General features: G+C 41.8%; 2 protein-coding genes across 3 annotated transcripts; both read right to left on the bottom strand.

Annotated features, from left to right (window-relative positions):
• Positions 1–521: 521 nt before the first annotated feature.
• On the bottom strand, positions 522–4,923 carry LOC118821276 (trichohyalin-like). 2 transcript variants are annotated; one of them, XM_036589821.1, is made up of 3 exons: positions 2,887–4,923; positions 815–1,144; positions 522–710 (listed from the first exon to the last, which is right to left on the bottom strand). In XM_036589821.1, the coding sequence occupies exons 1-2, from the start codon at positions 4,898–4,900 to the stop codon at positions 819–821; spliced, it is 2,340 nt and encodes a 779-aa protein (XP_036445714.1). In that variant the 5' UTR covers positions 4,901–4,923; the 3' UTR covers positions 522–710; positions 815–818. The 2 variants fall into 2 exon arrangements, with proteins under 2 accessions (XP_036445714.1, XP_036445715.1); XM_036589822.1 differs by having other exon boundaries at positions 522–679.
• LOC118821029 (vicilin-like seed storage protein At2g18540) lies at positions 4,913–11,586 on the bottom strand (the record flags this gene model as incomplete). The annotated part of the gene is made up of 4 exons (XM_036589440.1): positions 11,359–11,586; positions 11,110–11,199; positions 7,230–7,355; positions 4,913–5,593 (listed from the first exon to the last, which is right to left on the bottom strand). Coding segments are annotated over exons 1-4 (1,125 nt in total), but the record flags the coding sequence as incomplete, so codon positions are not given.
• Positions 11,587–14,892: the final 3,306 nt, after the last annotated feature.

Genomic DNA, 14,892 nt, shown 5'->3' with positions numbered 1-14,892 from the left:
AGCTGCGGAGCTCAATGGTGTTACTGCTGAAGGAGGTGTAGAGGTCAGTGGTGTTACTACTGGAGGAGATACAGAGGTCAGTAGTGTCACTGCTGGAGGAGGTGTAGAAGTCAATGGTGGTGTTACTGCTGGGGGAGGTGTGGAGGTAAGTGGTGTTACCGCTGGAGGAAGTGTGGAGGTCAGTGGTGTTACTACTGAAAGAGATATGGAAGTCAGTTGTACTACTGTTCGAGGAGGTGTGGAGGTTAATTGTGTTATTGCTGGAGGAGCTGTGGAGCTCAATGGTGTTTCCACTGGAGCAGGTGTAGAGGTCAGTGGTGTTACTGCTGGAGGAGATGTAGAGGTCAGTGGTGTTACTGCTGGGGGAGCTGTGGAGCTCAATGGTGTTACTGCTGAAGGAGGTGTAGAGGTCAGTGGTGTTACCACTTGAGGAGGTGTAGAGGTGAATGATGTTACCACTGGAGGAGGCGTGAAGGTCAATGGTTTTACTGCTGGAGGAGGTGCTGAGGTCATTGGTGTTACTACTGGAGGAGGTGTAGACGTCAGTGGTGTTACTACCGGAGGAGATGCAAAGGTCAGAGGTGTTACTGCTGGAGGAGTTGCTGAGGTCTTGCCGCTGGAGGAGATGCGAAGGTCAGAGGTGTTACCACTGTTGGAGGTGCAGAGGTCACAGGAGTTACTGCTGGGAGGTACAGAGATCAGTGGTGTTACTGTTGGTGGAGATCAGAAGGTCAGTGGTGTTACTGCTGATGGTCAGTATTGCATGTATGGAAAATGACATGAACAAATAAACTTTTTTCGTCATGAAACTCACCTTTTTAACCTCGGTAATGGTGATGGCTTAGCGTATAATGTAATGCCATGGAATTCAACCTCGTGCTATGTGGAGCAAAGAAGGCTTTCACTTCCTTCTTTCTCTTCCGCTCGTTTCTAGCTTTCTTTTCAGCAAAGTTCTTCTCTTCCTCTCTCCGCTTGGCCTCCAGTGCCTGTTTCTGCTCCTCTTTCTTAGCTTTCTTCTCAGCTCTTTTCTCCTCCCATTCTCTCCATCTGGCCTCCAGTGCCTGCCTCCTCTCCTCCTTCCTCTGCACTCTGTCCCTTTTGGACCGCTCATACTCTGCCATTGTGACCACTCTGGTAGAAGAATCTGTTTGGAGAGAAAGAGTTGATAGTAATATAGAACCTCTACTCTCAGTTTTAAAGACAAGCCACCATTTTAATACTGTTCTCTGCTATTTTAAACAGCCCTACTTCACTTGTCCTTGTCACTGCCCCTTTGGATGAATCCGGGTACCAGGTGAAGGTTATTAGATGAGCCCTCGGAGGAGCGACACACCACAATGTTAACTTCGGCAGCAGAAGAGCCCAAGAATCATTGTGAACTGACGCGTTTCCCATTTCAAATATTGGTAGACGACGCTGTTTAAAAGCCACAGCAGTGAACTACTTTAAAATGCTTAACATTTCGACATGCTACATCATTCGATGTGCTAGACTGCAAATTACGAGAGCGTAACTATGTTCCCAAGGTTCTAGAATTCCCAAGGCTCTAGGTTCACCTGTGTTCAGCTCTTTACACATCATAAATTAATATGACACATTTAGTGAACCTCTGAAAGCTAACCTAACCTAAGACACATAACCTTTTTGAAGAACTGTTTGATCTGGTTTAAGGCTGTACTGCCATTTTCATCGCTGTCGCTAGTTTTGTAGCATTTTGTTTGCTAACTAGCAAGTTTGCAGAATAAAATAACAAATTTGATACGTTTTGAAGGGAAATGGTGAGAACAAGTTACCAAGAGCATGTTAAAAACAGCACTGAAACGGACGGTAGATGTTCTCAGTGAGGATGTGCTCAAATATTCCACTGTTAGCATGAATGCTAACCTTGGTAATGCTCTGTAATGTTCAATCAGAGCATGTTTTAATAAGGGAATCTATTTGGAAGCAGAATGTACATTACTGAACATTTAACATCAGAATATGTACATCTGTAAACACACCAGAAGTGTGGACGTTATTTTGATATTCGCGATGAGGAAATATGATTGAAGCTGCATGGAAACTCAGAGCTACTTCCTATTAAAATTTCAATGAGGAAATCTAGGACCCTGGGAAAATAGGACTGTGTCTAAAAATTACAAAGAGGGAACACTGGGCCTGGGGAACATAGGACCCTCGAAACATAGGGAAGACCCCCCCCACGACTCCATCTGTTATACTTCACTGCTGATACAGCTTCATCACTTTACTCGGCTGGCTGGCTAGTGAGCACGCTAAAGGCTACATGAGTAACAACAACAAAAATAAAGGCCATAAAAGGCTCTACACCAACTTTAAACTCAGCCAAAGCAATTATTCATAAATTTTATATACATTATGTTTCCTTCTCAAAAAAAAAGTTTGCACTGCTGGCTGATTAGCTCACTCAGGCTAGCCTAGCTGAGGTCGAGTGCTTTCCGTTTGAATAATGTGCTCCTCGCCGTTCTGTCGCCGGTGGCCACTTGTGTAACACGGGAGCCACCTTTTCATAGGTTAATCTGTCACACGCTGATGAAATGTTACTGTCGTGCAACCGTTCTTATTTTGTGGAAAGAAAACAAAAATCGCAGATTTCTGTTATTTTTTCATATCAAAACAAACTGATACATGTCAGAAATGCAGACTTAAAATGTAAATTGAATGTAATTGGAATTCATTATGAAACTGCCTGTGTAACTATCATCATTTAAATACGTACAAACAATAAATCCAAATCGAAGGTGGAGCAAAATGACAAGAATAACTCTAGACTTTTAAGGCTTGTGCTGATATCAAATATGAATGCCGATATATGGTTAAAATCTATTCTGTATTCGAGAAGAATATAACAATATAAGGATAACTTACTGAAAAGCATGTGTCCAAACTCCGCCTCCCTCTTCAAGCTCTTCTCAATGGACCTCTGGTGTTTCTCTTTGACCTTCTCATTAATCCAGCCGATGATACTCATCCTCCTGTCCTTTTTGTTGGCCTCCTTCTCAGATCCAGTGTCCTGGTCGGCCTCATGCATCATCTGAGAGGATGTGGGTTCATCACTTGGGCGGTCAGTCTGGGTGGGTGGAGCCTGTTCCATTGCTTCATCATGCCTCAAAGCCTCTTTTTCTGGTTCTGGCTCAGTAGAACCCTCAGGGTTCAGGACGGCTTCCTCCACCACAGAGTTTTTATCTCCACCCACAGTGTCCTCTGTGGGGGGGTCAGCTGGGGAGGGTTCAGATGGTTCAGGCTCCTCCAACATTGGGTTGCAGGGCTTTATGGAGATGACCAGCGGTCCTCCATCTGGAGAAACAGGCCAGCTAGATCTCTGAGGCTCCTCTTGTTCTTCAAGCTCGGCCTGCTCCTCCTCGCTGTTTGAGGGCTCCTTCAGGTTCCTCCGCTTTCCTGCCAAACCTCTGCGCTGATCCCGGTTCTCCATCCAGAACATGTTCACACCTGGAGAAAAGAGCTTCTTCATCATTTCTTTCTTCCGCTTCATTTCTCTCTCCATGTGCTGACGCCTCGCCTCCTTTATCCTCTCGACCTCCAGCTCTCTCTCGCTGCTCTCCTTCTGTCGTCCCTCCTCCTCTCTCTGCTCCTCTGTTTCCTCCATCTCTACCTCTCTCTGCATCTCCATATCTGGAACCTGCTCTCGTTCCTCCTCTCTACTCACAGCTATCTCCATGTCAGTCTGCATTTCTTTATCTCCATCCGTCGTTCTTTCCATCTCCACATCTTCTCCATCCTTAACTTCTTCTCCGAAGCTGTTCCTGCAGGTGGCGTCTCCCTGCCCCTCTCTCTCTTTCTCCTCCTCTCTCTCCTTCTCCATTTCTTGATCTTTCCATTCTTCATCATGTTCCAGGTTTGTTGTTTCTCTTTCATGTTCTTCCTTCTTTCTCCTCATCCGTTCAGTCTTCTTTCTCTCCTCCATCTCTGTCTTTCTCTTCTCCATCTCTGTCTTTCTTACCTCCAACTCTCTCTCCATCTCTTTCTCTCTTTCCTCCAGCTCTCTCTCCATGGCTTTCTGCCTTTCCTCCTCCTCCTCTTCTTCTTCAAATGTTCTCTCCTCCTCTCTAAAATTTGAAGTGAACTCTGCTGCTTTACATTCTCTCTTCTTTCTCTTTTCAGCGTTTTCTCTCTCCTCCTCCAGCTGTCTTTTCATCTCTCTCAACCTTTCTTCCTTCTCTTTCTTCTTTTCTGCTATCATCCTTTTCTGCTCTTGTTGCTCCTTCATCTTTCTCAGCTTTTGCATCTTTCTTTCTTCAAGCTTTTTCTCCAGCTCGTACGTTTCTTTTTCTTGTTTTTCTTTATCCACGTCCATCACTTTTTCTTCTTCTCTCTTTCTCTCACTTTCTCTCCTGCTCTCCTCCTCTCTCCACTCTTTCTCACATTCAGTCTTTAGCTGCTCCTCTGTCAGGATTTTCATGCATTTCTCCACCTCCATTCTTTTCCTTTCTTCTCTCTCTTTCTCCAGCTTTTCCCTCTGTCTTTCATTCTCTCTCTTCTCCTTTTCTCTTTCTTCACACATCAGTCTTTCCATCTCTTGGGCTTTCTCTTTCACAAGCCTCATTTCTTCCTCTTTCTTTCTGTCCATCTCCAGATATCTGTGCTGCCACTCTTCCTCATGCTGTTTCACTCTTTCGCTCCATTTCTCCTCCTCTCTTCTCAGAGTCTGTTCATTTTTCTCCTCCATCTTTCTCTCCATCTCCCTCAGTCTCTCTTCCACCTCCTTTCTTTCTCTCTCTAACTCTTTTTGTTTCTCTCTTTCCATCTCCGTTTCTCGCAGTTTCTCCTGCACCTCCTTTTCCAATCGTTTCTGCCTCTCCATCAGCTCTCTCTCCATCTCTCCTCTCTCCCTCTCTCTCTTTCTCTCCATTTCTTTCAGCATGGCCAGTTCTCTCTCTTTCGCCGCCTTCCTCACCATCTCCATCTCTCTCTCCATCTTCCTGCATGACTCCTCCAGTTCTTCCAGCTTTTCTTTCTCTCTTTTCATCTCTTCTTCCATCTTTCTTTTCTCCATTTGCTCCCTCTCCATTTGTTCATGCTCTCGCTGCACTCTCTTTAACTCCTCCTCTCTCTCTTTCTCTCTTTCTATCTCTCTCTGTCTTTCTCTCAGAACCATCACCTCTTCTCTCTCATGATTCCTTTCTTCTTTTCTCTGTCGTTCTCTATGGGCCCTTCTCTCTTTCTTGTCCTCCTTCTCGAGCATCACTTTCTCCTCTCTCTGTCTGGCTTTCAGATTCTCCGTTTCTCTCAGGAGGCTGCTCTCCTCCCTGCGTCTCTCCTTGAAGGCCATTCTTTCTTTTATTGTCTCTATCTCTCTTCTTAGAGCCTCCTCTCTCTCTGTCCATCTGAAATGCTCCATCTCTCTCTCTTTCTGCAGCCGCTGCCGGAGGAGCAGTCTTTCTCTCTCAGCGTCTGGATGATTCTTCTCCTCCTCTGCTAGTTTCTCCTTCATCCTCTGCACCTCTCTTTTCAGCTCGCTCCCTCTCTCTCTGGATCTCAGGATCTCCATCTCTTGCTCTCTGATGATCTCCTCCATTCCTCTGATCTCTCCCTGTCTGCCGCTCTCTCTCAGGGCCTTTAAACACACAACACACACAGTCTGTGAAGAACACCTTCCTGACTGAGACCATCAGCTCTGGGCTTTTACACTCAGACTGAAAGCAAATAGATACAGACAGACAGACAGACATACAGAGAGATATAGACAGATAGATAGATAGACAGACAGACAGACAATCAGATAGATAGACAGACAGACAGATTCTGGATTTAGAAGACAAAACCACAGTATTAACCGTTAAATGCAAACCTCGGGGTGCTGCAGCCTCTGAGCTCATTTCTGCTCCAATATCAAAATAGAACAATATTTATTTATGCTGTCTCAAGAAAGCCAACTTAGGGGACGGCAAGGGGGCAAATATATAGTATATTATAATTATTGTGTCATATGATACCTCAAGACATCATCACAATACAGGATACCCATCACAGTATTTAGTTTTTCTGAGATTAAGTTAGTTTGAACAGACAAAATAGGTAGATAGATAGACAGACAGACAGACAGACAGACAGACAGATAGATACAAACATAGATATACAGATCAGCAGACAGATAGATACATAGATAGACAGACAGATAGATAGACAGACAGACAATCAGATAGATAGACAGACAGACAGAAAGACAGATAGATAGATAGATAGATAGATAGATAGATAGATAGACAGACAGACAGATAGATAGACAGATAGATACATAGATAGATAGATAGATAGATCAGCAGACAGATAGATAGATACATAGATAGACAGACAGACAGATAGACAGACAGACAATCAGATAGATAGACAGACAGACAATCAGATAGATAGACAGACAGACAGAAAGACAGATAGATAGATAGATAGATAGATAGATAGATAGATAGATAGATAGATAGATAGATAGACAGACAGATAGATACATAGATAGATAGATAGATCAGCAGACAGATAGATAGATACATAGATAGACAGACAAACAGATAGACAGACAATCAGATAGATAGACAAAGACAGATAGACAGATAGATACATAGATAGGCAGACAGACAGACAGACAGATACATACATAGATAGATCAGCAGACAGATAGACAGACAATCAGATGGACAGACAGAAAGACAGATAGATAGATAGATAGATAGATAGATAGATAGACAGACAGACAGACAGAATGTGTCCAGTACAGTAGTTTAGAGTTGAGGCCGAATCTCGACTCTCACTGTAAAATATTTCACTAATATCACTAATAAACTGTCACTAATCAATAACAGAACCTTTTAATAAAGTCTAATCTGTCTCTAATCACCAACACTGTGATGAATAAGATCATGTGTCCTACCTTTCTAGTGGACGGCTGGCGCTCTCTCTCCTTTCTCTCCTTCTCTCTCTCTCTCAGCTCTTTCAGCTGCAGTTCTTTCTCCAGCTCTCTGAGTCTCAGGAGCTCCTGGCTCTCTTCCTTCTCCATTCTCTCTCCCTCCATCATGATCTGCAGCCTCCACTGGACCATTTCTATCTCCTTCTGTCTCTCCCTCTCTCGCAGCCTCCTCCTCTCTTCCAGCTTCCTCCTCCTTTTCTCCTTCCTCTCTCTCTTCTGCTCCATCTCTTTCAGCTCCTTCTCTCTCTCTATCTCTCTCCGAAGCTGTCGGAGACTCTCCTGCTGTCTCCACCTCTCCAGGAGTCGGTCCTCCCTGCTGAAGAAGGCCAGCTTGGGCCAGCAGTTGCCCCCCCAGCACCCACAGGCTGTGGGAGGACTGGGCGGGGAAAGCCACTCTTGCTCCTGGTTCATGGTTCTTCTGGATTTAGAAGACAAAACCACAGTATTAACCGTTAAATGCAAACCTCGGGGTGCTGCAGCCTCTGAGCTCATTTCTGCTCCAATATCAAAATAGAACAATATTTATTTATGCTGTCTCAAGAAAGCCAACTTAGGGGACGGCAAGGGGGCAAATATATAGTATATTATACTTATTGTGTCATACAATACCTCAAGACATCATCACAATACAGGATAGCCATCACAGTATTTAGTTTTTCTGAGATTAAGTTAGTTTGAACAGACAAAACAGATCCTGTTTTGCCGCATTTCTTCCCTTCCGATACTGATGCCTGATCCTTTAGTATCGATACCGATATTAACTCTCTCTAACCGAACTCACTTATCCTGATATTTATACAATTACATTTAAAAAAATATTTTATTTTGGTCAAATATATGATCTACGTCACAAATAAAACACACTCAGCTTGGCTAGACAGCATTTACATATTGGATTACATTTATTAGATGCTTAAGAAAACTTATTTTTGCTTATTTACTGTAAATATTTAGTATTTACTATTATATAATTAGTAACAAGAACCATGTTTAACAACTTCAGTAAATGTAAAATATCTTTAATGCAAAACACTCTAAACTGTGGTGTTTACATATCAGCGCACAGCAGCTTCTCTGGCTCAAAAACGGAGCTGAATGTTGTTTCACATCCAAATTTCTCACGTTATTTGTCTCATATGAGCGTCTTGTTCAGTCGTGCTGCATTTCTGAGCGTCAGTTCAGTGAATATCACCGTCATTCTCGCTGTCAGTTTAAGCAGCTTTCAGTGTTTTTTCAGTCTTGGATGAAACGACGGGCCGCGAGACCCCGCTGCCGAGTGATACAGCTGACCGACGGAGGCGCACCGCATGCGTGGCTAGTGGACGCACAGGCCCGGCTAGCGGGCGGCCATGCTAAAGGCTAAATCGAGGCTAAATGCTATCATTACGCCAAGAGTCCGGCGTTTCCTTCCGCTCTCAAAATAACATTAACTCAGACTGTAATTGACCAAACAGCGGCAAACGAGTGATTACTGAAAGAAGCAGCTCGGTATCGGTCATATGTATCGGTATCCCCGGTATCGGTCATATGTATTGGTATCCCTATCACCGATACGATACTACGTTTAAGTGCCAGCATCGACGCCGATACCGATACAGTATCGGTATCTGTGCAACACTAGTTGCCACATATAAAAAATTATTATTAATAATAATAAACTTACAACTACAATTATTTTTAGTTGGTGTTTTACAAACCGCACTGCACTAAATCCAATTAAACAGGCCTAATTATGCTCACTTCGCAATGAAACATGTAGTTGTCCAGTGTTCTTTCAGTACTGACGATATCCACAGTATGCTCAGAAAAGCATATTGTAACATAATTTATCATGATAACAATAAAATATCACCATATTGCCGCCCCTAAACCAGCTCACTGTTTTCTCCATCATTTCTTTTTCCCCCAAAGAGAAAAAACACTAACCTTTCTACAGCTTTTCAGCTACAGCCTCCAAATTTCACTTATTTCTTCCTTCAATCGAAGAAGACGATCGATCTTTCCTTCACTCACACGACGGAATGTTCAGCGCAGCTTAAATTCTACCTCATTTAAGGCCCATTGTGATGTCATCGCCGCATCACTGCCATGCTCATAGGCTCCGCCCACCACCCTACAGAACCTGTCCACTAAACACCATTAACTAACAATAAAGCCCACCACCTATAGGCCTATCTCTGTATACTGACAGCACCGTCCACTCATCCACCTCACCCTTCTATCTTTTTATTCATCCCTCCATCCTCCTATTCAAACCCACTTATTCTGGAACTTTCCATGAAATTTCAACTTGTAGCCATAAAACTCCTAAATGTCCACTATTTTTACCCAAAATGTACAAATGCAGTTCACATTACATTCATCCGTCAATGCTTGCTATTCTTTCATTCATCCCTCCATCCTCCCAGTAAATCCACTGAGCTGCTACCTCAAAGGTAATAGTTTGAACTGATAGCAGTCGTCTATGTTTGTAACTCCTTGGAACTCACAGCCGGTTCTAGCAGGGTTTAATTAAGACAGCTGAGGTCCACTTATGACGTTTGTGTGGTTTTACGTACCAAATTCCTTTTAACGTGAACATTTTCACACCTCTCTTTATCTCTTAGGGTTAAACATATCTGAACAGAAACACTGCAAATCGTCAACAAAGCTCAATGAGTCTGTTCATGTTCATCATACTGATAAACACGTTCTGTACAGCTTAAATTTAAGCATGAACTGTTTTGAACCCTGACAAAAAGGCTTATATTGATGTAATGTAGAAAATTGTTTATCAAGAAGAAAGTAAGTACAAGAATCTACATTAAAATCTACATGTTGAGTATTTTTACTGCAGCTTATCGTCTCACACCTCCGACAAGTTCTGTCTACTGGCACCAGAAACTGCTTTGTGGTATCAGTCATATGTATCTGTATCCCCATCACCGATAGCGATACTGCATTTAAGTGCCAGCATTGGCGCCGATACCGATACTGTATCAGTATCTGTGCTACACTAGTTGCCACATATAAAAAAATAATAATAATAATATTAAACTTACAACTACAATTATTTTTTATTTAGTGTTTTACAAACTGCACTGCATTAAATCCAATTAAACAGGCCTAATTATGCTCACTTCGTAATGAAACATGTAGTTGTCCAGTGTTCTTTCAGTACTGACGATATCCACAGTATACTCAGAAAAGCATATTGTAACATAATTTATCATGATAACAATAAAATATCACCATATTGCCGCCCCTAAACCAGCTCACTGTTTTCTCCATCATTTCTTTTTCCCCCACAGAGAAAAAACACTAACCTTTCTACAGCTTTTCAGCTACAGCCTCCAAATTTCACTTATTTCTTCCTTCAATCGTAGAGACGATCGATCTTTCCTTCACTCACACGGCGGAATGTTCAGCGCAGCTCAAATTCTGACTCATTTAAGGCCCATTGTGATGTCATCATGACATCACAGCAGTGCTCACAGGCTCCGCCCACCACCGTACAGAACTGATCCACTGAACTACAATATGTACCACTAAACACATGACATCCATTCATCAAGGCCTGCTATGCTTTCTTCCATCCCTTCATCCTCCCAGTAAAACAACTGAGCTACAATCTCTCTGTATATCTATCTACAGTGGAGGAAATAAGTATTTGATCCCCCACTGACTTTAAAAGTTTTAATACAAAAAAATAAATGAAACGCCTCATAATTTTATGCCAGCTTTATTTTAACAGTGACACATAGAATATCAAAAGAAAGACTGAGAAAATTACATGAAATGAGAAATAAAAATGAATTTGAATTTCATTGAAGGAAATAAGTATTTGACCCCCTAGTAAAACATCATTTAATACTTGGTGGCAAAACCCTTGTTGGCAAGCATAGCAGTCAGACGTTTCTTGTAGTTTTTTATAAGGTTTGCACTTCAGGAGTAATTTTGGCCCACTCCTCTCTGCAGATCATCTCCAAATCCTTAAGGTTTTTAGGCATGCATTTGGAAACACGAAGCTTCAGCTCTCTCCATAGATTTTCTATGGGATTGAGGTCAGGAGACTGGCTAGGCCATTCCATGACCTTGATATGCTTCTTATGGAGCCACTCCTTTGTTTCCTTGGCTGTATGTTTTGGGTCGTTGTCGTGCTGGAAGACCCATCCACGACCCATTTTCAGTGCCCTGGCGGAGGCAAGGAGGTTGTCACCCAGGATTTTGCGATACATGGCCCCGTTCATCTTCCCGTCGATGCGGTGAAGTTGGCCTGTGCCCTTAGAAGAAAAACACCCCCAAAACATAATACTTCCACCACCATGCTTGACGGTGGGGATGGTGTTCTTAGGGTCATATTCTGTATTTTTCTTCCTCCAAACACGTTGAGTTGAGTTGAGGCCAAAGAGCTCAATTTTGGTCTCATCTGACCACAGCACCTTCTCCCAGTCTTTCTCGGAGTCATTAAAATGTTCATTGGCAAATTTGCGGCGGGCCTGGACGTGAGCCTTCTTGAGCAGAGGAACCTGGCGTGCACTGCAGGATTTTAAACCATTACGTCTCAGTGTATTACCAATGGGTTTTTTGGAGACTGTGGTCCCAGCTGCCTTGAGATCATTAACCAGCTCCTCCCGTGTAGTTCTTGGCTGATTTTTAGCCTTTCTCATGATCAATGAGACTCCATGAGGTGATATCTTGCATGGAGCTCCAGGCCTAGGTCGATTGACAGTAATGTACTTCTTCCACTTCCGAATAATTGCACCAACAGTTGTCACCTTCTCATCCAGCTTCTAACTTAGGGCTTTGTAGCCCATTCCAGCCTTGTATAGGTCAACAATTTTGTCCCTGACATCTTTAGACAGCTCTTTAGTCTTGCCCATGGTGGAGATGTTGGAGTGTCACTGAGTCTGTTGGCAGGTGGCCTTTTATACAGGTGACAATTTGGGACAGGTGTCTCTCATGCAGGTAACGACTTCACTGAGATTAGGGTGTGTCAGTGGTCTGTGGGAGCCAACATTAGTCATGGTTTTTAGGGGATCAAATACTTATTTCCCTCAATGAAATGCAAATTATTTTTTATTTAAATATTATTTAATTTTCTAGATTTTCTTTTTGATATTCCATCTCTCACTGTTAAAATGAAGCTACCATAAAAATCATAGACTGTTTAATTATTTGTCAGAGTACAAACTTTCAAAATCAGTGGGGGATCAAATACTAATTTCCTCCACTGTATCTATGCCTGTATGTTTGTCTGTGTATCTTTCTAACTGTCTGACTGTCTGTCTGATAAATTAAATTGTATGAAGCAGGTTCTTGTTTACTTTTTATATCAATAGCATTATACTACATAAAAAATATGTATTGTATTTAAAAAAATGATTTGTCACAGAGATTTTGGCCACTGGTGTCATCATATAAGGACACTTTCATTAAATTTTAATGTGGTATTTCCAGCTCTATTAAACTGCTTCCTTGGTTCAACGGTCATCAGAGAGGAAGCATCTCAAGGCATGAGAAGGTGAGTACAGTAGTTTAGAGTTGAGGCCGATCTCGACTCTTACTGTAAAATATCACAAATATCACTAATAAACTGTCACTGGTCAATAACAGATCCTCTCACTACTGACTAAACTATCACTAATCACCAACACTGTGATGAATAAGATCATCTGTCCTGCCTTTCTAGTAGACGGCCGGCGCTCTGACCTGACCAGGAAGTCACTAGAGTCACAGTCACTGGTGTTACACCAGGTTCAGATAACAGCTGTGACATGTAGTGACACCAGTGACTAATGTTAATGTCATATATGATTAAAACACTTGAAAAATAAAAATAGACATTAGATTTTTAGCAGTGTTTAAGTCTGTTAGTGCTTATTTTGTTATTTTGCTAGCCAGGCTAAGTCTGGCAATGGCCAAACAGAGTGAAGGAGAGGGCAGAGACTGTATAGGCAATGTACAGGTTCAGGTAAAGTAGCTTACAGTCCTGAGACTGGACACTTTAAAAACTAATGTTTTGTTATGAAATATGTTCTCTGCTTCTTACTAAGTAACATAATAGATTTTTTTTTTGTTCACAGGGGAACATATAATTTTCAGTGTCCAGTGTACTGGACATTTGGACTTGAAATGAAATGTAAGAGATTTTGAATTAACATGTTTTTAATCACCAGCAGAACAAGACACAAAGCAAATACTGAACTTTTTCTGTGTTTACTGTATGTACAGTTGCATAAAAACGGTTCTGAACTCTTGGAACCACCTGGGCTTCTGCAGGAACAGCTCCTAAAATATGAAATACTTGTCGCTGGTGTTACAGATCTGTTATGCTAAGGTGTTCTTTTTGATGAAATGTCATCTGTATTAAGACTATCTTACATGAAATGTTAGAATAATTCATTTTTGCTCCAATCTTTTATCTCAGTAGTTATATTTTCATGTTTATTGTATGACGATTTAATCTTTTTTTTAATAGTATATGGAAGTACATTAAATTGATAAAAGCATCTGTATTTTTGTGGTTTTTAGTGCGTGTGTGTGAGCTTTGGTAACATGATTAATCACATTGAATTTCTTCAATAAAAAACAGTCACGTTAAATGTAAATGAAAAATAAGTACATTTATAACAAAAAGAATGCATTATAAAGGGGTGACTGTCCATGTAGTAGTAGGCCTGAGCGAAACGGAGGGCAATCTTATATTTACCGTATCATTCAGTACCGATAAATGCATTTTGTACAGCTGAAATTTAAGCATGAAGAGTGTTTTGAACCCTGATGAAAAAAGACTTATATTGATGTAATGTAGAAAAATGTTTAACAAGAAGAAAGTAAATAAGTACAGAATCTACATTAAAATCTACATGTTGAGAACGCTGTGCAGCAACTGGGCCTTTACATTCAACAGTCAGACTGCAAACTGTCTCTGCAATCAGCAAAAATAAATAAATATTTTTTTTACTATAATAAGATATTTAACTCTCTCTCCAGAGCTCAGTGGCTGACTGTGCTGTCTGTGCTGCTGCTCTGTTCTGTGACGAACAGCTAGACGTCTCCAATCCCATCCAGAGACATAAAGGACTGAAACTCAGGTCTCTGCTGCTCATACAGGACTGAGGAACTAAACAGCACTGTTTTCTCAAAAAAACCTTCTACAGCTCTACAGTCAGAGCTGATCAGTTTCACCTGACTGTGTTAAGCAGGCTGGACGCAGTGTGTAGTTTTATCAGTATGACAGCAATAATGACCGTCTCTGAATGTGTCCTGGGTCCCTTCAGCAGTGCTGCTCTGTGAGCTACCTAATAAAGCATGCTATACTCCCCAGTTAGCACAATTTATCTGGCCCACTTGTGGGACACATCCTTGGTTTTGTTCTGGCCCATATGCTGTAAAACGAGAATAACTAATGGATGTGGTCCAGATGTGGCTCATCCAATATAAAATGAGTGCAACTAACGGGTCTGGCCCATTTACCGTGAAGTGTGTAAGACTAACAGCTGTGGTCCAGATCTGGCCAATATGCTGTGAAACAAGAATAACTGTTTTGCCTTGCAATGCCCTGCATGTACCCTGAAATGTCTTAAAAGAATACATTACAGAAGAATACAGGAGAATACAGGCCAAAACATTGCATCAAAACTATTGTTAAACAACGTCTCAGGGCATCAGCAGTGTACTCACACCCATTTCATGTAATAACTTTCTGTGAGGGAGCTTTTAGAGATGGACGTCTGGTTCCTATCACCACCACTGTGAACAATTCTGCCACTATACCACTCTGAATAACTGGTTACATCTTAATTTATCCAGATATTTTTAACAGGTGGAATTCTCCTTTAAGTGACATGCTGAAGAGGAAGTGATATCATGTAAGCCTTCAGAGGAGTGGTGTAAAGCACTGGACTCTGCAGCAGTGGAAACGTATTCTGTGGAGTGACCAATGACGCTTCTCTATCGGTCAGTCTGATAGA

The sequence above is a fragment of the Colossoma macropomum genome, unplaced genomic scaffold (assembly GCF_904425465.1).
Source record: "Colossoma macropomum unplaced genomic scaffold, Colossoma_macropomum, whole genome shotgun sequence".
NCBI classification, from domain to species: Eukaryota; Metazoa; Chordata; class Actinopteri; order Characiformes; family Serrasalmidae; genus Colossoma; species Colossoma macropomum.
Note: the sequence above shows the minus strand (reverse complement) of the source record. Positions and strands in the feature narration are given on the sequence as shown.

What these genes read in the sequence shown, in the direction of transcription:
- LOC118821276 (XM_036589821.1), bottom strand. Translation starts at nt 4,900, where the DNA reads ATGCTGAAAGAAATGGAGAGAAAGAGAGAGAGGGAGAGAGGAGAGATG. An exon ending in GTTTGGACACATGCTTTTCA is followed by an intron (nt 1,145 to 2,886) that starts GTAAGTTATCCT and finishes CTCTCCAAACAG; the next exon opens with ATTCTTCTACCAGAGTGGTC.